We start from the raw sequence: 26,059 nt of genomic DNA on the forward strand, positions 1-26,059 counted from the left end.
TACCGATTGAAAGCGAACTGGAATGTGAAAAAATAACCACAGAAACTTCAATGTCTTAACTCAAAAATGGCACTGGAATGAGGTAAAAACAGTAAGCCAATTGAGAGAAAGAAATTTTTCAAAATTGCTGCCCAATTACCGTATTCTTTTCGGCAGTATTGTACACTTTTCGTATTTTATTTATCATTTTTTGTGTACTTGGAATTTTTGAGTGATTCTTTTTTCTATGCTTTTGTAACACTTTGAAGTATGTAAAACCAAATTTTCACAAATTTCCTATGAGCCAATTAATTGCAGTAAATTGAAAACAGTAGCACGTTTGTAAGAAAACAGAGGAGCCTATTTAGGAATGAAAAACAGTATGATGAACTAGCAAAGACATAATGGAAATTGTGTAAAGGAACTTGTATAGAATGAAAATACAAGCATGAACTCAAAGCTAAAAATGAAAATGCACAAAGGATCAAGCAATAAACTCAAAAAAACAGAAAGTAAACCAAAGCAAGAAACAATTAAAGCAATAAAAGTACTACTAGAAGTAATGACAATTATGGAATAACATGACTATGACAAAACTTGACATGATTACAAAATTAAAAGACATATAAGAAGAGATAACTACAAGTGAAAGGAAGCTTAAGGTCAGCTCTAGGAAGGAGAATGCCATTCCACAAGAGCAGCCATACTCATATGAACAATGAGTGCTAGAATCCTTTTCACAAACACATGGTGTAACAAAAGAAAAACAGCAAGAAAACTCAAAATAAATCCTAAAACAGAATGGTAAACAACTTGAATTAAAGAGCTCTTGAAAGTAAAGTGCAATACAACTCAAAATTTAAGCAAGAAACAAGCCTAGACTCTAGATACCACATGATGTGATTCCAATAGCAAGATATAGATGATTCTTTGACATTTTATGGAATCAACTTGAGTTGGAGAATGAATAGGCACTTTTAATAGAAATGGATCAATGTTCTATGTTTCAAGAACTCACCAAAACTTGAACCAAACACCAAACTCACATGGAAGACCCATTTCTTGCCAATTAAACCGATTAAATTGACCAAGAAAGTAAATGAACCGATTGAAACTCTAAAGAAAGCAATTGAACCGAACAAAACATGAAAATGAGCTACTGAACTGAATTAAAACAGTAAGAAATTGAAAAGAACCGAACAAAAGTGCAAGAAAAGGAAGATGAACCGAATAAAAGAAACTACACTTGTTTTAGAGTTCATATGGACATGGAAATGGAAGAACTAAATGGAGAAGAGAGGAAACTTATGTGGATGAAGAACTTGGTTGATGAACACGCCACTTGAAGTTTGATTGCTCCAAGATAAGTGTGAAGTGCCACCACTTGAAGCTCTGATACCACATGATGTGAATGCAACAACAAGAATACATGATTCTTTGACATTCTTAGGAGCAACTTGAGTTGGTCATGAAATGGCACTTTACTTAGAATTGGATCAATGTTCTAATTCAAGAACTCACCAAGACTTTGCACCAAACCAAAGCTCATATGGAAGTCCATATATTGTCAAATGGAATCAAACAACAAGAATGAAGAACAAGAAATGAAAGCTGGACAGAAATGAAAGATTAAGCTACTGCACCAAACAGAATAAGAACACAATGCTGGAAACACAAAAATAAACGGTAGAAAAAGAAGTAAACTCTAGGAATCAAAACTACCGAATGGAAAATTGAAGAAAAGGGAAGAAGAACACTTATAGAAGAAGATGCTTGCTGGATTTTGAGAATTGGAAGAAGCCATTCACGCCACTTGGAACCTTGAACCAAGATAAGTGATGGAGTGCCACCACTTGAAGCTCACCATAGCTCACAAGATAAGGCAAAGAAGAGGAAGACTCAAAACTCACAAATTCTCTCCAAAATTGAGTATAGTCTCTCTACTATAAAATTCCAATCTGAATTGTGAAGGACCTAAGCCCTCCTTTTATAGGAGTAAGGGCTGGTCATTTACATAGCTTATTCCCTACGCTACCCAAAAAGCTCCTAAGATCACACCCCCCTTACTAAGCTCACTCCCCAAGCTTCTAGAATTTGCTAAACTAAAGCCTAAAGATGCTTTTACAAAAGAGGTGTCTAATGTTTCCCTCTAAGCACCTTTCTAAACATTATTCTATATTATTTACAATTTAAAAGAAACTATAAAGAGAGATATTTAATATGAAGCCTATTATTTGAGAGTTTGTAAACTTCTTTATCTTTAGGCTTGATCTTCTCTTTGACTTCTTTTAATTTGTGAGAAGACTAGAAGGAAGAACTTCAAATGTGTAGGTGAAAATCCTCTTCCTTCATTAATAAAATCCTCTCCTAGTGGATATCCATCATACTCCCCGAGTTGGAGAGAATTCGTCCACGAATTCAGTACTCCTGCATAAAACAAAGTCAGTTTGCTATTATATAAGAGAATACAAGAAGAAATGGGCAAACATGACTTATCACTTTGAAATGTTGGGAGTTCAGAAAAAGAAGGTCTATACACATACCATGTTGGAAAAGATTGTTTAGGAATGATATTATTTGGTAAAATAGTAGATATGAAAAAATCATCCTTAACATTCTTTATCCAATATGGTGTGGAAGTAGGAACCTTAGGTAATGAAAATGACAAAGAAGAAGAATACCTTGTAGGCGTAGCACGAGTCAACAAAAGTGATTTAGTTGAGAAGGTATTAAGACTCGGTTTATCATGTACTTCAATTTCTTTTGCATTTTCTTTTTTAGTTTCTTTGGGATGGGTCCTATATGCTGGATGATTTGGTAAAGAAACCCCGGACATGAAGTCTATTTGGTGTTCAATCCCTTTTAGAGGTGGTAAGCCTTTAGGAGGATCTTGAAACACATCTTCATATTCCTTTACCAAATTGTCCAAACATGTGGGACTATCCTTAGCCGACTCACATTCAATAGTCCTAGGAATAGCTAAAAAAATAGGCTTTGGAGTAACTATTACCCTTTTAACTTGTTGTGTGGACATGAGAAGGCTTCTCTTGGAACTTTTTATATCATTTTCTTTCTCTCTCTTTTCTCTCATTTTAACTTGGTCCTCATGTACTTCCTTTGGAGAGAGAGACTTAAGAGTGACTTTGTGCCCATGGAAGTGACTTGCATGCTTGTTGTTTTCCAAAAGTTTTGAAGAAAGACCTTGTCACTTATATGTGATTTAAGGCAAGTTAAAGATATATTGCATGCTTTCTAAAAAGTTTTTAAGTCCCCATCGTCTTTCGGCGATTGGCGGCATCAGTTAAAGTTAAAGTCCTCATCGTCTTTCGGCGATCGGAGGCACCAGTTAAAAGACCTCAACGCCCTCGCGCGTACTGAGGCGAGATAAAGACCTCCTCGCCGTCGAGTGAGTGCAGGCGAGGAAGAGTAAAAAGTCCTAAGTGTTCCTGGGGGAGAGAAGATGTAACCCCCGGGGCAATATAGAGGCACCAGCGAAAAGTCCTCAGTGTTTCTGGGGGAGAGAAGATGTAACCCCTAGGGCAATGTAGAGGCACGAGTTAAAGACCTTCTCGCAGATGAGCGAGTTCAGGCGAGTTAAAGACCTTCTCGCCGATGAGCGAGTTCAGGCGAGTTAAAGACCTTCTCGCCGATGAGCGAGTTCAGGCAAGATAAAATCCTTCTCGTCTCGAACGAGTTCAGGTATGGTGTAAAGGGTGGCTAAGGTAGGTTCGAAGAGAACGCCTAGCCACCCGGTCTCTTGTTCTGAAGCTCAGGGAGGTAGAAGGCGTTTCCAAGAAAGAAGGCGTCGCCTAGGTAAAGGCGTCGCCAGGAAAGAAGGCGTCGCCTAGGTGAAGGCGTCGCCAAGGGAGAAGGCGTCGCCCGGAAAGAAGGTGTCGCCTGAATGCAGGCGCCGTTGAGGAACATGACGAATGAAAAGCGCACAATATGCGAAACGTATGCAAAGTAAGGCGGCGTTGCAAAAAATCAAGTATGGCATAGAAAAGTTGATGTTACAAGCAATGTTCAATACAATTGGGCGTAATGCGGTTAGGGCAAATATTACAACTCATGCAAATCACAAAAGAGCCACTTTTCAGTGGCCATCGGAGTCAGCACTGGAGGAAGAAGAAGCCCTGATCCCAGCCCGCAGAGCTCGAGTAAGTCGTGTCCTCCTCTCTTGGTTTATTTTCGAGCCTGCATCAAGGGAGACAAATGTGTCGGAGACACTATGAAGCAAGACACGCACAGTTAGAAAGCGATAAAAGCGGAAGTGATGAGAATCAAATAAAGGAGGCTTTTATTAATGGAGGAAGAGGACATCCACCCTCACATTTGAAGTTCTTCCTTCTAGTCTTCTCAAAATTAAAAGAAGACATAAAATAAAGATGAGGCCCAAGCCCAAAGCCCAAGCCCAAGCCCAAGAAGGCCAAAGCCCAAAGAGCCCAAGTCCATCCCATGAGGGGCAAGGCCAAGCTTTGAAATACTCTTGTATAGTTTTAGGAGGTGTGGTTATTAAATAAAGGTGTGTGAAAATGTAAAATAAAGTCACATTGTCCATGTGACTTAGGAGAGTGGTGTAGGTGTAGTTTTTAGGAGGTGTCATAGTAGAAAAAGGTCACACCTCCCATGTGACTTGTTTTTTGTGAGAATTTCAAATGAGTTTTATTTGAAATTTCCCACCTATTTTTCAGCACCTTAGGCTATAAATAGAGGTGCTCCCTTTGTAAAATTCAGATTGGAATTAATCTAAGAAAACTCTACTCAAATTTTGAGTGATCATTGGAGAGCTTTTGAGCCTTCTTCTCTAGTCTTATCTTGATGGATCCATGGAGTCCTCAAGTGGCGGCAGCACTCTCATCTAGGAGCATTCCACACTTCTAGTGGCGAGATCATCCATCATCCTTCAATCTTCATGAGCATTTCTTCTCTCCTTCCTTTCTTCTTTGTTAATTCTTTGTTCTAGCTTGTTTTTCTTGATGTTTGGTTCGGCTATTCTAGTTTTCCAGCACCTATGTTCTGTTCTTTGCCTTTTAATTTCATTTTGTTCGGTTGAAATGTGTTCTTATGCAATTCTGTTCGGTACTTCTTAGTTTTACCTCCTTTTGTTGGTTCAATTTGACAATATGTGGAACATCCAAATGAGTTTGGGATTTGGTACTAGTTTTTGGTGAGTTCTTGTCTTAGAACAATGATCCAACTCTAAGAAAAGTGCCTCTATAATGTCAAAAATCATTCTCTATATGGCTAGTGGAATCACATTAGGAAGTTTCTAGGGCAATGACTCATACTTATATACTTTTTGAGAGTTCCAGTGTTGAACTCCAAGCTGTTCACGGTGGCGGAATCGAAACCTCCCGCCTCAGCAAGAATCCGGCAAGGTATTTGATCACTTGGAGCCAGCTTCTTGAAGGGTTTGGTTTTGAGGGCCCTCGCCTCTCTCGTCCAGTACAGTGGAAAACCCTCCAGGGCGTCGGGAACGAGGTCAGTGCAGCAGATCTTGAAGAACCGGCTTTTCCACCCGGTGAATGAGTCTTGAAAGGGGGTTAGGAGAACCCTCCCAGGAACGTTACTGAGAGTTACCCAGAGGTTGTGCCTTTGCCTCTTCACCTCAAAGAAGTGAAGAAAGAGGTCAACCGAGGGTACACCACCCAGAAACCCGAAGAGGATATCAAAGGCTTTGACAAAGGCCTAGCTGTAGGGGTATAACTGGGCCGGAGCGGCATTGATCTCCGTCAGCAGTTCCTTCTCGAACCGGGAGAAGGGCAGGCGCACGCCGATGGTCTTGAAAACCACCTGGTAGAAGTAAAAGAAGGGGACCCCATCGTTGGCCCGTTCATCTCCACATACTGGCTCCCCTAGAGTGCAAGGGAGCACAGCAATATCAGCGTCGTGCCTCCTCGCGACCGTGATCATAGGAGCATGACTCCCCTTTGTGTTCCCTTATGGCCCTGGTGGAGAGTAAGCAGGAGCATTCGTCAAGAAGCTCCCTCGAAGCCCACAGATACAGGTTCTTGGGGTCGACCCTGGGGGGTTAGCACAAGACGACATTCTTGAACAGGCTCAGGGAGGTTTTAAAAAGTTTTGGCAAAGGTAAAAACAGACACAAGAAGAGAGGGTGCAAGAAGAGAGAGTGTAAGTAGGTTACGAAGAGTGCAGAAATGATGAAAATAGTTTCAGAGTTGGAAGAGTTAAATAAAGCGGTTAGAGCGCCAAACGACGCAAGTGGAAGTATTGCAGTTAGAGCGTTAAACAACGCGAATGGATGCACCGCGCGATCGAGCCACGTGGCAGAAGATGAAAGGATGGACCTGGCAGGCCTGGCTACACTCAGAACACGTCGTATCACTAGTACAAAATTCTTCAATAACGACATCCTTCAAAGACGGTTTGGAGACAACCATCGTTAAAAACTACGCGGTGGCAATTTTGTAATTTTTTCGAATTTTTTTTGGACTTTTAACGACGGTTCTCCCCACAACCGTCGTTAAATGTGCGCGGGGTGGACTTACAACGATGGTTCATCTCAGAACCGTCGTTAAAACCTGTTTTAAACTCATCTTTTCCCACTCTCCTATTTTCATTTAGAAACAAAATTTCCCGCTGCCCTACGACCCACCGCCGCTCCTACTCGACCGTGACCAAGCCCGTGACCGTCGCGACCCAGCCGCACCGCGCCGCACCGTGACCGACTGCCCTACCGCACCGCACCTTGACCGCCGCACCGCGACCCTTCGCGCGACCGCCCCTACCCTCGATCGTGACAGCCGCAGTCGCGTCCGAGCCGCGCCGCGCCGCCTCTGACGCACGACCACACCGCGCGGTGGTCGCTGAAACGGTCGAGGATCGCGCGCACGGTTGTCGCTGGAACGCCCGCGCGACCGCACCGCGACCCCTTCGCGCGACAGCACCGCGCCGCACTGCGACCCTTCCCCAGCCGCCCGCACGACCGCGACGACCGTTCCAGCGACAACCGTGCGCGCGATCCTCGACCGTTTCAGCGACCACCGACCCTGTGCCGCGACGCACATCCGTGAACACCGACTCCTTGCTGCAACCGCTTGTCGTGACCGCCCATCCATTTGAGGTTAGTGTATTCTTATTTCTTATCACCTATGTTTTGAAAGTATTTGTTTTGAGTTTGATATTGATTGTTTATATTGAACGCATTGGTTCTGAGTCCGGAGGTGTTCGACCTTCGGCAATTTTCAGTCATTATATATTGTTTTGACATATTGAACGCACTGGTTCTGAGTCCGGAGGTGTCCGACCTTCGGCAATTTTGTTTTATTTTTTCATGATTACATATTGAAAGTATTGGTTCTTAGTTTAGCAGTTCAATGGATCGGAGTTGGATTAATACACCACGAATAAGTGATACTTACGAAAAAGGGGTGGAAGAGTTCATACAATTCGCAGAACATAATGCCATTAGTTATAAGAATGGAGTAAGGATAAGGTGCCCTTGTATCAATTGTTTAAATGGAAGGATATTGACTGTTTCTGAAATTAGAGAACATCTTTTGTGTGATGGATTTTTGAAAAGTTATACAACATGGACGTGGCATGGTGAATTGTTAAACTTGCCAAGTGTGCACGGAGGTTCGGAGGAAGTTCATTTCTCAATGGATGATAGATTAGAGACATGATTCGTGATGTGGGAGCAGAATCATTTGCTAATGCAGTTTTTGAAAATATGTCTAATGATGCAGAGACTCCTTTGTATCCTGGTTCAACTAACTTCACACGATTATCAGCAGTGTTAAGGTTGATGAATTTGAAGGCAATGAATGGATGGACCGACAAAAGTTTTACAGAATTGCTTCAATTGCTTAAGGACATGCTTCCAGAAGGAAATACCTTGCCCAATCGAAATTATGAGGCGAAAAAAATACTTTGTCCAATGGGTATGGAGTATAGAAAAATACATTCATGTCCTAACGATTGTATTTTATACAGAAATGAGTATGAAGATTTAAGAAGATGTCCCAGGTGTGGTTTGTCACGTTATAAGGTTAAGGTTGGTCAGAATGATGAAATTGATGAATTGACAAAGGAAGGTCCTCCTGCTAAGGTTGTTTGGTATCTTCCAATAATTCCAAGGCTTAAGCGTTTGTTTGCAAATGCAGATGACGCTAAAAACCTTAGGTGGCATGCAGATAATAGAAAATGTGATGGATTACTTCGTCATCCTGCTGATTCTTTGCAATGGAAGAATATTGATAAAGAATTTCCTGAATTTGGAAAAGAATCAAGAAACTTAAGACTTGGATTGGCAACTGATGGAATGAATCCATTTGGAAATTTAAGTAGTAATCATAGTTCATGGCCCGTTTTGTTAGTCATTTACAACTTACCTCCTGCTTTGTGTATGAAGCGCAAATACATGATGTTATCTATGATGATCTTTGGTCCAAAACAACCTGGAAATGACATAGATGTTTATCTTAATCCATTGATTGAAGATTTGAAATTATTGTGGAATGAAGGGGTTGATGTGTTTGACGCGTTTAAAAATGAATCTTTCCGATTGCATGCGATGTTGTTTTGTACTATCAATGACTTCCCTGCATATGGGAACTTGTCAGGTTATAGTGTGAAAGGCCATAGAGCATGTCCAATATGTCAAGACAAGACATCTTATGAGCAGTTGAAACATGGAAGAAAAACCGTGTATCTTGGGCATCGTAGATTTCTAAAGAAATATCATCCGTATCGTCGATTGAAAAAAGCTTTTAACGGATACCAAGAACATGACATTTGTCCCACTCCCTTAAGTGGTGTTGAAATTTATGAAAAAATCAAAAATGTTAATGTGACTTTTGGAAAAATGAAGAAGAAGCAAACTGTGAGTGAAATATGGAAGAAGAGATCAATCTTTTTTGATCTTCCGTATTGGTGTAAGTTAGATGTTAGACACTGTCTAGATGTAATGCACGTAGAGAAGAATGTGTGTGACAGTCTAATAGGAACACTTCTGAACATTAAAGGCAAAACAAAGGATGGTGTGAATGCACGTCTGGATTTGATTGAAATGAATATACGAGAGGAATTGGCACCGAGAGAAGTTGGTAAACGTACATACTTGCCTGCAGCGTGTTACACTTTGTCAAAGAAAGAGAAAACAAGTTTTTGTGAATGTCTTAAAGGTGTTAAGGTACCACAAGGCTACTCTTCAAATGTGAAGAGTCTTGTATCTATGAATGATTTGAAACTAATTGGCTTAAAGTCACATGATTGTCACGTTCTAATGCAACAATTACTACCGGTGGCTATTCGTGGAATCTTGCCCAAAAATGTTAGGCATACAATCACTCGACTATGTTCATTTTTCAATTCCATATGTAGTAAAGAGATTGACTCTCAGAAGTTGGATGAACTTGAAGAAGAAATAATTGTTATCTTGTGTCAACTCGAGATGTTTTTTCCTCCATCTTTTTTTGATATTATGGTACACTTGGTTGTTCATCTTGTAAGAGAAATCAGATTGTGTGGGCCAGTTTATATGCGATGGATGTATCCAGTTGAACGATACATGAAGATTTTGAAGGGATATGTGAAGAATCAATGTCGTCCAGAAGCTTCCATTATTGAAAGATACATTTCAGAAGAATCTATTGAGTTTTGTTCCGAGTACATGTCAAAAGCCAAATGTATAGGAGTTCCTGAAAAAGGTTGGCACTCTCGTAGATTCATAAGTAAATCTTCAAGAGGTGTACATGTCATAAGCAAATCTAGAGAAGAGGTTCTGCAAGCACACTTGTATATCTTAAATAACACTGATGAGGTGTTACCATACTTGGATACACACAAAGACATTGTCAAATATAAAAATCCAAGACAATCAAAAAAATGGGTGTTAATTGAGCATAACAAAACTTTCATGTCATGGTTTAAGCAACAAATAATGAATGATCCATCAGCATCTGAAACATTAACATGGCTTGCAAACGGTCTCAAATTTGATGTTTTATGTTGTTCTGGTTATGAAGTAAATGGTTGTTTGTTTTACACAAAGTCTCGAGATGATAGGAGTACAGTGCAAAATAGCGGAGTCACCTTGGAGGCAGAGTCTATGCAGTTTTCAACTGCAAAGGATCAAAATCCTATTGTGGGATCAATGCCTTATTATGGTGTCATAGTAGAGATTTGGGAAGTTAATTATACCAAGTTTACTGTACCTGTTTTCAAATGCAAGTGGGTTGACAATAAGACTGGTGTCAAAGTTGATGAATCAGGAATGACTTTGGTTGACTTTCGAAAGATAGGTTATCATGACGAACCATTTATAATGGCACTTCAAGCTTCCCAAGTTTTCTATATCCAAGATCCTACGTCTGACCACTGGTCTGTTGTGCTACATGGAAAAAAACAACATAATGACCCAGAAGATACAAACAATGACATTTGTGAGATTGAATCACTTACAAGAACGACCATCAATAAAGAGTACGAGGATGTTGCTGATGTTGTACATGCAACTCGAAATGATCATGATGAAGGAATATATATTTGTATGTACATGTGATTCATGTTTAGTTTTACAATATATTTCATTTTTATTATATTTCATATTCTTGATGCTTATTATATTTTTTTGATAACAGGAACATGGCAGATGATAAAGTTTCCCATTCAAAAACTGGTAGAGGACCTACAAGATTGAAGAATATGTTTAAGAAGATAACTAAAGATGACAAAATACCTTTGTCTATTGATATCCACACTGGTGTGCCCACTGGGCAACATGCAAAGAAATATAGGAGTTATCTCGGAGTACTTTCTCGTGAAAGGATCTCTATCTTAACTCAGTCCTGGGATCACGTGACTGACCACGAGAAAAACATGATTTGGCAAGATATTCTGGTATGTAACTGTTTTTACTTTGCTAAATCTAAAGTTCTTTTATACTTTGTTTTTGTTTATGAACTAATTCTTTCAAACAATGTAGACACATTACAACATCCCGAATGTGGAAACCTTGAAAGCGAAGGTTCTTTCAGATGTGGGTGTCAAGTTTCGTCAGTTTAAATCAAAATTGACAACAGATTATATATATGGGAAAAGGAAAGAAGAAAATCCTTGTGCAAAATATGCATCCATTGATGAAGAAACTTGGCAGCAGTTTGTCAATATTCGACAAACTGAAAAATGGCAGGTTAGTATCACTTTTATATTTGAATATAGTTTATATTAACGTATTACTAAATTTTGAGTGTTATGATAGGAGGTTCGAAACAAAGCAAAAGCCAATCAGGCACATAATGATACCCCACACCTATTGTCTCGTGGTGGTTATAAGTTGCTAGAGCAGAGGATGCTTGAAGAAAAGATTAAAGCACGTTCTACTTCCATTGAGGAAATGAATAGTGTAGATTCTTTAAGACCTCCATCCCCACCACTCCGACATGAGATGTGGAAGGGTGCCCGTATAAACACATTAGGGACATGGAGTTCTAAGTCTACAGAAGAAACAGTTGAACGCATTGTAAGTTTGACAATTTCTTTTCAATGTGTTATTTTAAATTCTATGTGTTATTTTAAATTCAATGTGTTGAAGTTTGTCAATTTCTTTTCATTTGTTTTAGGATTCTCTTAATGAGCAATCAACACAGGGGACTTTTAAACCATGTGGTCGCAATGATATTCTTAATGTTGCTCTCGGACGACCTGAACACCCTGGACGTGTTCGTGTAGCTGGATATGGGGTTGGGATTCGGTCATACTTTGGACCTCCATCACACAGCAAGGAACAATTGTCCAATGAACCTAGCCAAGAGTATTTACTACAACTACGTGAGCAGTTAAAGGCTGAGGTAACTCAAGAGCTTAAAGAAAGCTTCATGGAGGAGTTTAGTGCGCGAATGGAAATGGAGTTCAAAAAGCGGTTGGAGGGTTTAGGACACTCACAGCAACCACCTACTATGGTAGAAGATGAACCACCTCCGCCTCCTATTAAGAAAGTCAGCACTAAAGGGAGTTGTTCGGCAGTTGATCTATCAGGGGATGACTTTGGCTCAACTAGCCAATGCGAATTATATGTTGAGTGTAATTCCTCAACCCGATTCGTTGCCTTGGGTAAGTGTTATGAAGGGGTCACAATGTTACACAATGTGCCTCTTCCTTCTAATTTGATGAAGGTCACGGTGGAGAAGGTCCTTTATGGTGATCTTGCAGTTCCTGTGCCGACATCAGAGGTGACAATTGTGGCAGAGGCATTACATACTTTCGTTGCCTGGCCTAGACATCTCGTCAGACCTATAGACTCTATGGTATATATTTGCACTAATACTAATACAATTATGATATATTACATTCTAACTAATTTAAGTATTTTTTGTTTTGATGAGTAGCAGGAACCTAAGACAAATTTGCCTCTGGGAAAGAAGAAAATAGTCTCCATTGATGATCCTCTGGCGGCATTGGTGGAAGTTGCTACAGCTTTAGATACAACCGTCTTAGAGGTTCCATGGGATGCCAATGTTTTTGGAAGGCATAGTAATCTACCGTTGTACGTTCACATGTCTGATTTGTTGGACCTTGCATCCGGAGATCAAGAGATTAACATAACAGTTCTGCAATTATGGATGATGTAAGTTCAAATTTTAAATTCTTTATACTTTTGATTTATTAAATATATTAGTACTAACTTATTGAAATTTAGGTATCTTTATGGATTATGCTTTGATGAGGGGAAACATAATATATATGGGTTTTTAGACCCTCAAATCACTCAATCAATTGGAAACAAGAAGTCGGAAACACAAACATACATCACCACTGCCTTAAAGAATGGTGGAAAACACATTTATTTTGCTCCGTACATCCATGAGTAAGTTCTTATTTATTAAATAAGTTTTAATAAATTATTGAAATAAGAGAAACTAATTAACTGATTTGTTATACAGGCGTCATTGACAACTATTGATCATATCTGTTCAAGATCATACCGCTGCATGGTTTTGCTCCTTGCATAAAAAACCTCCTGCCTATTTTAAAAACATTATAGATAGGTACGACAGTTTCATTTAACATTTATTATTACTTATATATTATATAATGTTATGTATTCTAACATGAAATCTTATTATTTTAGTGCTTACTCTGGATATAATATGTTGTGTGGGAGGAGAACTTCAAACGCACAAAAACTCACTTGGATGTACCTTAAGGTATTTAAAGTATATTTGTTCACTTAATTTAATGTGTTTCACTCATTCATTTAATACATTTATTTTCACATGCAGTCCAACAGGCAACCTCAAAATTATGAGTGCGGTTATTATGTTATGCAGTGGATGTTGACTATTTTGCAAGCTGAAATTAAGAAAGGTTGGGATAAGGTAATACCTCAATACAATAAACACTTTAAAATTTGAGATTTATTAATCATGCACTAATTCAAAATATTTCAAATGTCACAGTTGTTCAACGACCAACACCCGCTAGATTTAGAAGCATTGGAGTATATGAGAACAACATGGTCAAAGTATTTTGTAACCATGTATAACACTCTAGTATAGATAAATCATTACAATGACAAATTTTTTCATATATTACCAAACTTTTTTGTATTATGTTATAATTTGTTGTATGCAATTTTTATATTTAAATTATGATTTGAAATGTTTTTATTTTCTGGAATTGAAAACTTTATGCAGGTTATTTGGGATTTTTTAAAAAATAAAATTTTTTATTTTTTTTTAAACAATACATATAACGACGGTTCCACTTGGAACCGTCTTTAAAGGGACACTTATAACGACGGTTCCTAGAGGAACCGTCTTTGAAAGTCACGTAATTTTTTTTTTGAAAAATAGAAACCACTTTTAACGACGGTTTTCACAACCGTCGTTATAAGTCCATACCTTTTAACGACGGTTCCCAGAACCGTCGTTAAAAATTCATACCTTTTAACGACGCCTGTAATAACGACGGTTCTGGAACCGTCTTTAAATGTCGATTTTAACCGTCGTTAATTTACCTTTTTGTACTAGTGTATCGACATAATGCCCAGTGGTACAATGCGCCGTCGAAAGTGGGTCAGGGGCACAGTAGGAGTCAGGATCAAATCGAATGACTGAATGTTCCATCAGCCATACAAGATGCGCCGCGTGGATCAAGTCGAATGACTGAACGTCCCATCAGCCATACGAGAAGCGCCACGTGGATGGCACGGGCAAAACCTTGAGCTTTTCGCTGTCCTCAAACGTCGACCAAGGCCAAGGTCAAAGTCAATGTCAAGGCACGGATGACGCCCAAGGCGACGCCAGCACGAGACGCCTGAGGTGTCGCCCGGAAGGACGCAAAGGGCGACGCCAGCGCGAAACGTCGCGGGAGTCGCCAACCAAAGTATGAGCAGGGTCGCCTCCCCGATACCCACAGGTAGGAAAGACTGTGGAGGGAGACGAAGTCGAAGAGGGCAGAGTTAGCTACTGCCGTCGCCTCCCCGATACCCACAGGTAGGAAAGACTGTGGAAGGAGACGAGACCACCAAAACGCCACCGAATCACTAGCAGGGCGTTCCCGGATTCGTGCAGACTGCTTGAGCCAAAGCTTCCTGTAATCCCTCCTCGAAAGTGCCCGCCATCTCTTGGATGAGGGTCTTTTTGTCCTTCTCTAGTTCTCCAATGATGGCATCCCCGGAAGCCACCTGCTTCTCCAAAGCCTCCTTCTCCACGTGGAGTCGGTTGACCTCGACTTGCAGTTTGTCGTAGTCCGCCCGGAGAAGGCCCATAGCTTGGGTTTGGGACGCCATTTCCCTTTCCATCCACTCCATTGCGCCAGTTTGCTCACAGCAGCAGGCCTTCAAGTTCTTTTGAACTTTTTCGTAAGCTTCGACTGTGCCTTGAAGGCTCGTCACCTGAACTTTGAGGGCGACTTCCCGAGCGTAGAAGTCGGTCTGGAGCTCCAACGCCTCTGCCAGTCGTCCCTCAGCCTCTGTTTTAGACTCTTGCACCTGCTTCAGGGAGGTCTGGCAAGCTTCGTTCTGGCATCCCAGAGTTTTCTTTTCCTCCTCCAGGGCAGTTACCCTTGTTTCCAAGGCCTGGAGGGTTTGAGCTTGCAGAGCAGCATTTCTGGCCTGGGCGCGCCATTCAAGGGCCACCGCCAAGAAGGCCCCCAAGTAGAAAGGCATACCCTCCTTCCTGTCGGTGCCCTCTGGCATAGTTCCGCCACTGAAGCCCCTCATCAGATGCATGATTGGAGGAGGGATGGTGATGAGATCGGGGGCGGCAGCGACGGGAGCAGGAGAAGCAGAGACTTCTGCCGGTGGCGGGGGCGGGGCAGACTCGGCGCCTTCGTCCCCTTCCTCTGGGACTGTTGTGGGGGGGAGTGAGGTCGCACTTGGAGGGTCGTCCATGAAGGAATTCCCTCCCTGGGGTGACGCCTCTCGCAGAAGAGGAACCCGCGCAGATTTCCTCCTCTTGAAGGGTGCCACGCCGTCCGATTCCTCATCATCCGATATAATCTCCAAGACCCGTTTCCCTTTGTCAAGGGGGGTTGGAGTCGGCGACGAGGCCATGGCTAGAGGAACAGCGGCGATGGGCAGAGGAGAGCCGCCAGTCTGAAGCGCCTCGGGGCTATGTGGAGATGACGGAGATGAGCCTAGGGGGGCTTCGGTGGTGATCGGTGGTGGCGGTGACAAAGTTGGTGGGGGGATTGGATCAGCAGCAGGGGTGGAGGAGGGGCCTGCCTTGGCAGCACGAGCCTCCTTCATCGCTTTCGCTAGCATCATCCTTTTGGAGGCGTCCATCACCGATCCTACATTAAAATAGACCAAGCAGTAGAAATCAAGGCCAAAGCAATTATACAAAATCACAAGCGTATAGATGTGTGAGATGCAAGTAGTATGGGACCATGGAAAACAGGGGGAGAAAGCAGTGGGAACAAACATCCGGTAGCGAGGTGTTCACAGCAAAGGGGACGAGGGAAAAGTCTCCTTACCAAAGTATGTTGTCAGGGCGTGAGCATTGTACTCGTTAGCAACAAGCTTCAAAGTATCAAAAACGATCCCCAGCCCAGCCAAGGCCTTGCTTACCTCCCTGTCAGCAGGAGATAGCTCTTCCAGGGCTTTGGCCCTAAGCAGCTTAGGGCGCTCCGTCCAATAGAGAGGAAAGCCATCCAAGGCTGTGGGGTCGTGCTTGGCGCTGCACACTCTAAAGAATTTCCCTTTCCAGTTCTTGTAAGAGTTTTGGAAGAGGGAGAGGAGGATCCTACCCGCGATCCCGGAAAAGCTTACCCAGAAGGTTTTCCCCTACTTCTTCACTTCGAAGAAATGCAGGAAAACGTCTACGGAGGGAATGATGCCCAGGTGCCCGCAGAGAATTTGGAAACCCCTTACAAATGCCCAGCTGTTGGGGTGGAGCTGGGCGGGGGCGGTATTGATTTCGGTGAGGAGTTCCCGTTCAAAGGGGGTGAAGGGGAGACGCACCCCCACGCGTTTAAACACCGTCTGGTACATGAAGAAGAAAGGGTTCCCCTTTCTAGGTCTGTCGTCTACGCAGACAGGTTCCCCGGGCCTGCCGGGACGAATGGATATGTGGGCGTCGTGAGTGCGGCAAAAAGCGTTAAAGTTATACAAATGGGGATCCCCACGGTGAGCTTCCAGGTCCTGGAAGGTAGTCAGGCTGGTACACTCGTTCAAGAGCTCGTCGGGGGCCCATAGGTAGTAGGCTTTGTAGTTGGACTTTGGGGTCTTGGGGGAGGAATCAGGCTCCGCGTTCGTGCGCGTCATGGTGTGAATAAATAGCTGAAGAAAGAAGAGGAAAAAGGTTTTAACAAGTGTAGCCATGACAGGAAGGGGAGTGAACCCCAGGAAACACCACCCACGCGAGAAAACCCAGAAAGAAGGAGAAGGGAACAGAGAAGGAATGAGAAGCGGAAGAACGTAGTAATGCATGAATGTCAACAGTCCTAGGCAGTTCAATAAGTCATACAGTGCGACGAAAGCGAAGAGTCATGGATATGCAAAAATCATACCTTTGCTGTCGAAGTGAAGGAGGAAGAAGAGCACGGGAGGGAGAGAGCAGAAGTTGCAGAGAAAGGGGGTTGAAGGCGATGAACAGTGCAAAGACGCAGAGAGAATGAATGTAACAGTGGGGTGAGCGCGGGGTTTGGGGTAACTTAAACGTTACATTTTGCAACCCAAGAGGCGCTAACTAAGAGCCGTGAGATCGTGCCACGTGTCAAAGGATCAATCGCCCAAGGGAAACGCAAGGGTCTCTAAATGATGGCCGTGCGATGGGCTACGTGGCGCGCGATCAAGGGTAGCCCCAAAAGGTGTTATTCTCCCCGTTTCAAAGGATGTCCAATCAGTCATTAAGAGCACTTCTATGGTTCAGAGAGTGTCACGTCAATAATTCGAGAATTGTTGAGTCAGCTGGGAGCGACACGTCATCAGGGTGGTACGTGGACGGCGTGGGCGAGGCCTTAGTCTTTACGCTGAAGACAAGTCTTCGGCTTAAGACTGGGGGGCTTGTGTACCGTCCCGTACCCGGGCGTTGACTGAGTCGACGTCAAAGTCAACACCAGGGGTCAAAGTCAACGCAAGGCGTTGCCTAGGCGAAGAGACGCCAAGTGCCGGCGTCATCGAGAAGAGGCGTCGCCAAGGCAAGGCGTCGCCAAGGCGAAGGCGTCGCCCAACCAGGGCGTCGCCAGATCAAACATTACTAAAGCAAGGCAATCACAGTGTAGTTCCTCGATACCCATGGGTAGGAAAGACCATGGAGGGAGCGACGCCGTGGGAAGGCCTCAGGTCCCGATAACCTGGGGCAGCGATAAAGAGAAGGAAAAGGTGGCTTCAAGGCCATAGTGATAGCACCAGTGTAGGGCAGCCCGACTCGTGAAGTACCCCTGCCGCCCCAGAGACGCCTTTGGGACAGATACGACTCAAGAGGAAGGTCACGCCCAAGGTAGCCGGGTGCAGGGTACGAGAGGAAGGCAGATACGCTCTCAAAGTGAGTGACTAGATGATTGGGGGCATGAGTTGGCACCCAAAAAGTCACCCCTAGCGCAGTAGCACTCCCAAGCAGGAGAACTCACACGTAGAAACGTCCCCAGATGGGGTCACGGCATCGTGAGGCCCTCCACGTGTACGACAGCCATGTCAAAATAGAAACACCCTTTAGTCAGGTGCCAGGTAATTAAAGTCATTCAATACAGTTTCCGTTTCGAGCGTTCAGGTACTATAATGGCTCCCAAGCGTTTCAACGTCTTAAATGCGCTACGTTTTCTAATTAGATACGCTGATTGAGTGCGTTACATTTGTAATTAAAGGTGCTTTAAGGCGCTTTAAATGCTTGGGTAGTTTAAATAGCGCTGAGAATGTTGGAAAGGGGGTTCGAACTTTTGGCAAATTGACCAGAAACTCTCTAGTTGCTTGCTCGAGCCTTGAGGTTACGTACAAGGGACTGGGGAAAAGATCTTTGCCTGAGGGAGAAAACACACACACAGTACACAGTTCTTTTTATCACCTTCAGAGTGCCATACGTGGTGCTCAGAGACGGAGGTGCACAGTTTTGGTGTTTCTTGCTGGCTGACTTGAGCGTCGGAGTGCAAACGGCCGCTAGGGCGCCCTTTTGTCCTCTTTTTTGCAGGAATCCACAGGTAACCAGTGGGAAGGAGTCCCTAGCTGACGGCTGAGGTCGCGCACGAAGACGTCCCAGTCAACCGGACGGAACAAAATTTTATTAAACCTCGAAAAGTTTTCAAAGACCTCTCTTAAACAATTCACCCCTCTCTCGTTTCATGCCATTGTACTGACCAGTCCTCGGCCTCGGGCGTTGACCAAGGTCATGGTGGGGGCCCGAAGGCTGGGTCCGCTGGGATGTTCAGTAAGACGAGGCAGAGTCCTCTAAGCTCACGGACAAGGGGAGCCGAGGAGGGGGCGGCATCGAGGCAGGGCGTGGAGGCCTCGAGCCTCGGCACTCCAACATTGAAGATGGACAGAAAAGGTGGTTTTAAAGCACATCCCAGTAACCAGTAAGGGGATGCCCAGATCACGAGGGATCCATGCATGGACTGTAGGGAACGCGGTAGTACGCACCACCATCAAAGAGCCACTGGGAAAGAGACGACTCGTAAGGGTCACGTCCAAGGGGTGATCTGCAAGCATGGCACGTGAATGGGCTGGAAACGCCCAAAATGGATGACCTCAGAGATTGGGTTCATGAGTCGGCGCCCAAGTGGTCATCCCGCACCAAATGCGCCTCGGCAGGGCAGCCTTACGCACTAAGATGGCCCTAAGACTGGGTGATAGTGTCGCTAAGGCGCGCCTACAATATGCTTAAGTCATAGTTAACCAGAAGGGCAGAGACACTGAAAGGTATATAAGGGGTAACAACAAACATAACAAGGTACACTTTTGTTAGTACGCATTACACATTTCTAAGAGAAGCAACACCGAGAGAGAGCACACACACACAGTGCTCTCAGAGTTAGAGTTTGGTGTTTCATTGCCCGAGAGTTTGACTTGAGCGTCAGAGTGCAAACGGCTGCGAGGGCGCCCTTTGTCTCTTTGTTTTCAGGTGTTTCTATCGGAAGAAAGGGACGTAGGAGCGGAGGGTTCTTGGACGCCAAGTGATCAAAGACGCACAAAGACATCTAAGTCACACGGCGGGAACATTTGGCACCCACCGTGGGGCACGTTCTAAAACATTTGTCCCAACCGCAAGAAAGTGAGAAGTTCTTGTTCCCGCCGGTTGACCAGATTGTGCTTCGTGCGCAGCTAAGACTCGCGTATCAAGGACTCCCTCGTCTTTGCTCCAAGTCTCCACCTTTCACCGCCGTGAGTACCTGAAACAGAGAGAACAAAAGGGCGCCCTCGCGGCCGTTTGCACTCCGACGATCAAGTCAGCTTGCGAGAAACATCAAAGACACACTTCCGTATCGGAGCACCGTGAATGGATGCTCTGAAGGTGGTAAAATACTGAGTAACTGATTTTCTCCCTAATTGCCTGTGCGTACAGTGGGTTCGCGAGCAGGCAACTAGGGTCTGTGTAAACTGAAAACTGGATCCCTGTTTCCAACGTCTAAAACCTCTTTTAGCCGTCTAAATCATTCAAAGTGCCTTAAAGTGCATTGAAGAAAGGAAAGAAGACACTTATATGAAGATGCTTGCTGGATTTTGAGGATTGGAAGAAGCCATTCACGCCACTTGGAACCTTGAACCAAGATAAGTGATGGAGTGCCACCACTTGAAGCTCACCATAGCTCACAAGATAAGGCAAAGAAGAGGAAGACTCAAAACTCACAAATTCTCTCCAAAATTGAGTATAGTCTCTCTACTATAAAATTCCAATCTGAATTGTGAAGGACCTAAGCCCTCCTTTTATAGGAGTAAGGGCTGGTCCTTTACATAGCTTATTCCCTAAGCTACCCAAAAAACTCCTAAGATCACAACCCCCTTACTAAGCTCACTCCCCAAGCTTCTAGAATTTGCTAAACTAAAGCCTAAAGATGCTTATACAAAAGAGGTGTCTCATGTTTCCCTCTAAGCACCTTTCTAAACATTATTCTATATTATTTACAATTTAAAAGAAACTATAAAGAGAGATATTTAATACGAAGCCTATTATTTGAGAGTTTGTAGACTTCTTTATCTTTAGGCTTGATCTTCTCTTTGACTTCTTTTAATTTGTGAGAAGACTAGAAGGAAGAACTTCAAATGTGTAGGTGAAAATCCTCTTCCTTCATTAATAAAATCCTCTCCTAGTGGATATCCATCATTAACCCTCCAACAGAACAAGTTCTCACTTGTGCTTGTTGATTCTTCAAGCAACTTTTGTAGTATTGGACTTTGTTGAAATCTTCCAAAACTCCAAGATTACCTTTATTGATTCTAAGACCAGCATATGTTCCGTCCGGTTGACATGGGACATCTTTGTGCGCGACCTCAACCGTCAGCTAGGGACTCCTTCCCACTGGTTACCTGTGGATTCCTGCAAAGAAGGACAAAAGGGCGCCCTAGCGGCCGTTTGCACTCCGACGCTCAAGTCAGCCAGCAAGAAACACCAAAAACTGTGCACCTCCGTATCGGAGCCCCGTGAAAGGCACTCTGAAGGTGGTTAAATGGAACTGTGTCTAGTGTGTATTTTCTCATTCTGGCAAAGATCTTTCCCTAGTCCCTCGTGCGTAACCTCAAGGCTCGAGCAAGCGATTAGAGAGTTTCTGGAAAATTTGCCAAAAGTTCGAACCCCGTTCCCAACATTCGAGGTGCTATTTAAACTACCCTAGCATTTAAAGCGTCTTAAAGCGCATTGAATTATGAAACGTTCAGCGCATTTAAGACGTTTAAACCGCTTGGGAGCATTTATAGTACCTTAAACGCTCGAAACGGAAACTGTATTAAATAACCTTAATTACCTTGTACCTGAAAAAATGGCGTTTCTATTCTGACCTGGCTGCTGTACACGTGGAGGGCCTCACAGCACCGTGACCCCATCTGGGGACATTTCTTCGTGTGAGTCCTCCTACTTGGGAGTGCAACTGTGCAAGGGGTGACTTTTTGGGTGCCAACTCATGCCCCCAAACATCTAGTCACTCACTTTGAGAGCGTATCTGCCTTCCTCTCGTACCCTGCACCTGGCTACCCTGGGCGTGACCCTCCTCTTGAGTTGTACCTATCCCAAGGGCGTCTCTGGGGCGGCAGGGGCACTTCACAAGTCAGGCTGCCCTACACTGGTGCTATCACTATGGCCTTGAAGCCACCTTTCTCTTCTATTTATTACAACCCCGGATTATCGGGATTTGAGGCCTTCCCACGGCGTCGCTCCCTCCATGGCCTTTCCTACCCATGGGTATCGGGGAGCCACACTGCGATCGCCTTGTCTTTATGACATTTGACCTTGGCGACGCCCTAACTGGGCGACACCTTCATCTAGGCGACACCTTACCCTGGCGACGCTTCCTCTTGGCGACGCTGGCACTTGGCGTCTCCTCACCTAGGCGACGCCTTATGTTGACTTTGACCCCCGACGTTGACTTTGACCTTGACTTTGTCAACGCCCGGATACGGGACAGTACAACATATTTCAATCCTGTTAAAGCAGCCCATACATCATGGGTAATCTCCATGTCTACACCTTTAACATGTGAAACTAGGTTATTTCCTTCAAACTTTAGGTTTGTGTAGAATACCAGAATCAAATCTGGATATATGTTTCCCTTCATCTCCAAGAATCTTCTCAGCAACTGATCCTTGAGAAGCTTTCTAACATTGTCCAGCTTTTGGCTTTTCAACCAATCAAAAGAGACAACTTTTGGATTGTTGATCACTTTTGTGCTTGTCTCAAAGCGATACCTCTCAATAAGTTCATTATCCCCTGAAAACCAGCTCTCAAGCCTCCCTTCTGACCTTACAGCCCTTGTTTTGATCCTCTTTGATGTAGGTGGAGTGGACTCCATGATAGCAGAAAAAAAAATGCAAAGGCTCACACACAAGGAGAGAAAGAGATGTTGCAAGAGATGGCTCAATTGGTTGTTTTTGTGAAAGAAATCAGCTTTAACTGATTTTATAGCAACTCATATATCTTCTTTGGTCCTTTGGTGACTGTGGGTTTCGGTCTACAAGATAAGAGACTGATCCAAGAACTACACAGAAAACGTTAGAAAAGGGCAGAAAAACACATGGTCAACACATGTGATCTTTGACTAGACATAAATGTTGAACCAAGTGGTGTTCAATGTTTTGAAGAATCCAAATCCTTTGAAGGATGTTGAAGCCTCTGCTTTGCTTGATGTTGCTGAGCTGGTTTAAGCTTTGTTCTGGGGTAGTTTAATGTTGTAATCCACCCTTGGATTAAATCTCAAGCAATTAGCATCTCAATATTTATCAAAGTAAAATGTTTTTCAAACTAAGTTGAAACAACCGATTGTTTTGTCGAAACAACCGATTGTTTACACTTAGGTGTTTTGAGAAAGTTTGAAAACTGTTTTTGAATGGTGAAATCTGTTAAGTAACAAAACAACCGATTGATTCGAGGAAACAACCGATTGTTTGTTTTGAAACCATAACAGAAAAACTGTTTTCTTTGACTGAGCTTTAAATGCTTTCACTGAATACGCTCCAGTCATTAAATTCTTTGACCAATCAGTTTTAAATGCAATTAAGAGTTTGTTAAGATTTGATAACAAACTATATCTTTGAATATATTTAGAAAAACTATTTTCAAGTTTTAAGAATCTTGAGACAAAGTTTTTAACTAAGTTTTTCAAAGAAGTTCTGAGATTGCTTGAGAGTTTATAGATTGATCAAGGTGCTGGAATAGGATTCTACTTGTATTGATTTCAGATATTCATCTGTAACAAGTGTAATCTTTGTAAACTGCTGAACAATTCGTTTGTGTGTTTTGCTGAGATTGGCTGTGTGTTCTTGAGGTGTTCAAGATCAACAATCTTAGTGTTGGCCAAGGAGAGTGTGTTTCTTGAGGTTTTCAAGGTCATTCTATTGGTTGTTGTGTAAGTGATCAAGGTGTGGTTGCTTAGTGGATTTCCTCAGGGTTTCTGAGAAGACTGGATGTAGCTCTGGTTTGGAGTGAACCAGTATAAACAACTGTGTACAATCTCTCTATCCCTAACTCTTTATTTTCGGTTTGTTTGTTGTTTGCTGGTATAAAGAACCAATTGTTTCGAAGAAACAACCAATTGTTTTTTCTAGTATTACAGTTTTTGCTTGCTGTTTTGGCTAACTGAATTGCTGAATCAATTGGTTTCTGAAATAAATTCATTCTATCTTTGAAATGTTTGCGAAAACCCCTTTAAACAATTCACCCCCCCTCTAGTTTAAAGACATCCTTTCTAACAATAAAGGCTCTTGAATTTCAGATGATCCTACCGGTTGACTCAGCGCAAGAGCGTTGCCTCGTCACGATCTTCCTCACCAGCTTGGCACCACGTGCCCTCCAAGTCCACTCCACAGATAGCCCCTCTGAGAACCTGAAAAACACACAGTGGCGCCTTTGCGGCCGGTGGCGCTCCGACGCTCAAGTCAGTGACAAGGACACCCAAAAACTAAGAGAGAATATGCTCTGTAGGACCGTACTGTAGGCACACAACCCTAGCAATATCAGCCGTAATGAAAAACGTACCTCTGCAGATTCTGTTAAGGTTACCTTTATAGCTAGGTTTCTTCTCTCTCCAGGCCGTTATGCTTTTGGACGCATGGCTCGCATCCAGCCCTGCACGTGTCACCATCTGGACTGGGATAGCAGGTAGCGCCCAGCCCTACACGTGTCGTCATCTGAGCCAAGGCAACTTGAGCTTCATTTCTCCATTGCTCCCAACCCTACACGTGTCATCATCAAGGTTGGAGTAACTGGTAACATCCAACCCTACACGTGTCGTCATCTGGATTGGGGCAACTTGAACGCCATTCTTGTGTAGTAACCAGCCACACAGCTAAGTCCTCCACTCAAGGAGCAAGCTAGCGCACAATGCGCTGTGAAACATCACTCGACAAGGTGAGTGTCGGATGCAACAAAGTGCATCATCTGTGTGATATCGCTCGTCGCAAGTGCCACCTTCCTTACTGCTACGCCATGCATGCTCTAGCTGAGGAAACCTTGCCACCAACGAATGTCCCCTCTAGGAATCCTGTCGCTGATGAGCAATCTGTTCCCTTCAACCCACTCAGCCTTCACGCCCCATGCTGGCGCAACAGTCATCTTACTGAGCTTACACGCTCGAGATTACCCTTCTGAGCCTCTAACAGTTATAACTGAGTTTACTGGGAGATCCGGCGATGTGCTCCTCGTGGCGATGTGTAAACCACCCGAGCCCCTAGCATTCTTCGGCGATCTCTCACCACCTGATCTCCTAACACTCTCATACGGCGATTGCGTCGTAACTCTGGCGACCGCCGGTCACGCACACTAGAGATCGGAGAACGCCAATTCAGTGTAACTGGCGACTATGCTCACTTCTGAACCATTCATCTTTTCTAGCCTACGTGTTCCACTGAGCACGCCCCACCCGGGCACGCGCAAGACATGTCATCGCACCCGATGACCTGGTCGGTACATCCGAGATATGGAATATATTCCTTTATAACATCTTGTAACTTCCTCCAGAACACAATCAGGCTTTCAAGACTGCTTTATTGACTCAAGATCCTTTCATTATTGAAATCTGTAAGGGACAGAATGCATAGAGAAATTAATTCAATTCTTTCACAGTGTTGTCCGAGAAGAAACAATCGGTTGTTTCGAGGAAATAATCGGTTGTTTTTCTGCAGCATGTTGGCAGATTGTGAATTTCAAGCATAGACTGAGAAAGGTTCAAAACAGATGTTAATGCTCATTTGACAAAGAAAAAATTAAACATGAATTAGTAATTGAAAGACAAAGGCAATGTTTAAGGAAGGTCTTATCCTTTTATGAAGTCTCTTCAATGAGTCATTGTTTGTGATCAAGAAGCTTCTTTTGACTTTTGAAAAGGCTTGGACTGGTATACACCCTCAATTTAGTTCCAGTCTTAATCCTTTCCTTCCAAGATCCTGATTAGATGACTCAGAGCCTTCTAGCTTCCCTGCATAAAAATGAATTCAAGCAACAAGGTTTGGTCCCCTTACAAATGTGGGTCCATTTGATTTATCTTTATCATTTGAAACCTCACAACCTTTGGGAATCCACTTCATAAAACCTCTGGGAACAGAATATTTCCTTATTTTGCAAAATCTGACAGAATGGCCTCTTTTCATGCAATAAAAGCATGTAACAACCGGTTGTTTCGACTTAACAATCGGTTGTTTTACTGGCTATTTTGAAAATTTCTTTGAAAAAATATCTTGCTTGTTCTGTGGATTAAAACCTAATCCAGCTCTTCCAAAAACACAATTTTGAGATGCTAAGACACTCTCAAAGTTGGATTTTCCCTTTTGTACCGACCAGGTCATCGGGTGTGATGACGTGTCTAGCAAGTGACTATGTGGGGCGTGCTCAGCAGGGCACGTGGACAAGAGAAAGATGAATGGTTCATAAGTGAGCATAGTCGCCGTTCATGGAAGTGGCGCTCTACAGTGTACATAGTCGGTTGTCGCCGGGTTTGTGTGTCATCGACGTGTTAGATAATGAAAGATCAGGTGATC

General features: G+C 43.3%; 1 protein-coding gene across 1 annotated transcript; it reads left to right on the top strand.

The window, feature by feature from the left end:
- The first annotated feature begins 7,801 nt into the window (after nucleotides 1-7,801).
- On the top strand, nucleotides 7,802-12,574 carry LOC137833035 (uncharacterized). Its single transcript, XM_090303806.1, has 5 exons — nucleotides 7,802-10,483; nucleotides 10,928-10,981; nucleotides 11,204-11,464; nucleotides 11,583-12,248; nucleotides 12,333-12,574. The coding sequence occupies exons 1-5, from the start codon at nucleotides 7,817-7,819 to the stop codon at nucleotides 12,570-12,572; spliced, it is 3,888 nt and encodes a 1,295-aa protein (XP_090159932.1). The 5' UTR covers nucleotides 7,802-7,816; the 3' UTR covers nucleotides 12,573-12,574.
- The last annotated feature ends 13,485 nt before the right edge of the window (nucleotides 12,575-26,059 follow it).

The sequence above is a fragment of the Phaseolus vulgaris genome, chromosome 6 (assembly GCF_051622355.1).
Source record: "Phaseolus vulgaris cultivar YP4 chromosome 6, ASM5162235v1, whole genome shotgun sequence".
Lineage (NCBI taxonomy): Eukaryota > Viridiplantae > Streptophyta > Magnoliopsida > Fabales > Fabaceae > Phaseolus > Phaseolus vulgaris.

Excerpts from the sequence above, each read along its gene's own strand:
- LOC137833035 (XM_090303806.1), top strand. The coding sequence starts at position 7,817 with ATGCTTCCAGAAGGAAATACCTTGCCCAATCGAAATTATGAGGCGAAA. Across the intron at positions 10,982-11,203 it reads AAGCGAAGGTTCTTTCAGAT|GAGGTTCGAAACAAAGCAAA; the intron begins GTGGGTGTCAAG and ends GTGTTATGATAG. Across the intron at positions 12,249-12,332 it reads TCAGACCTATAGACTCTATG|GAACCTAAGACAAATTTGCC; the intron begins GTATATATTTGC and ends GATGAGTAGCAG.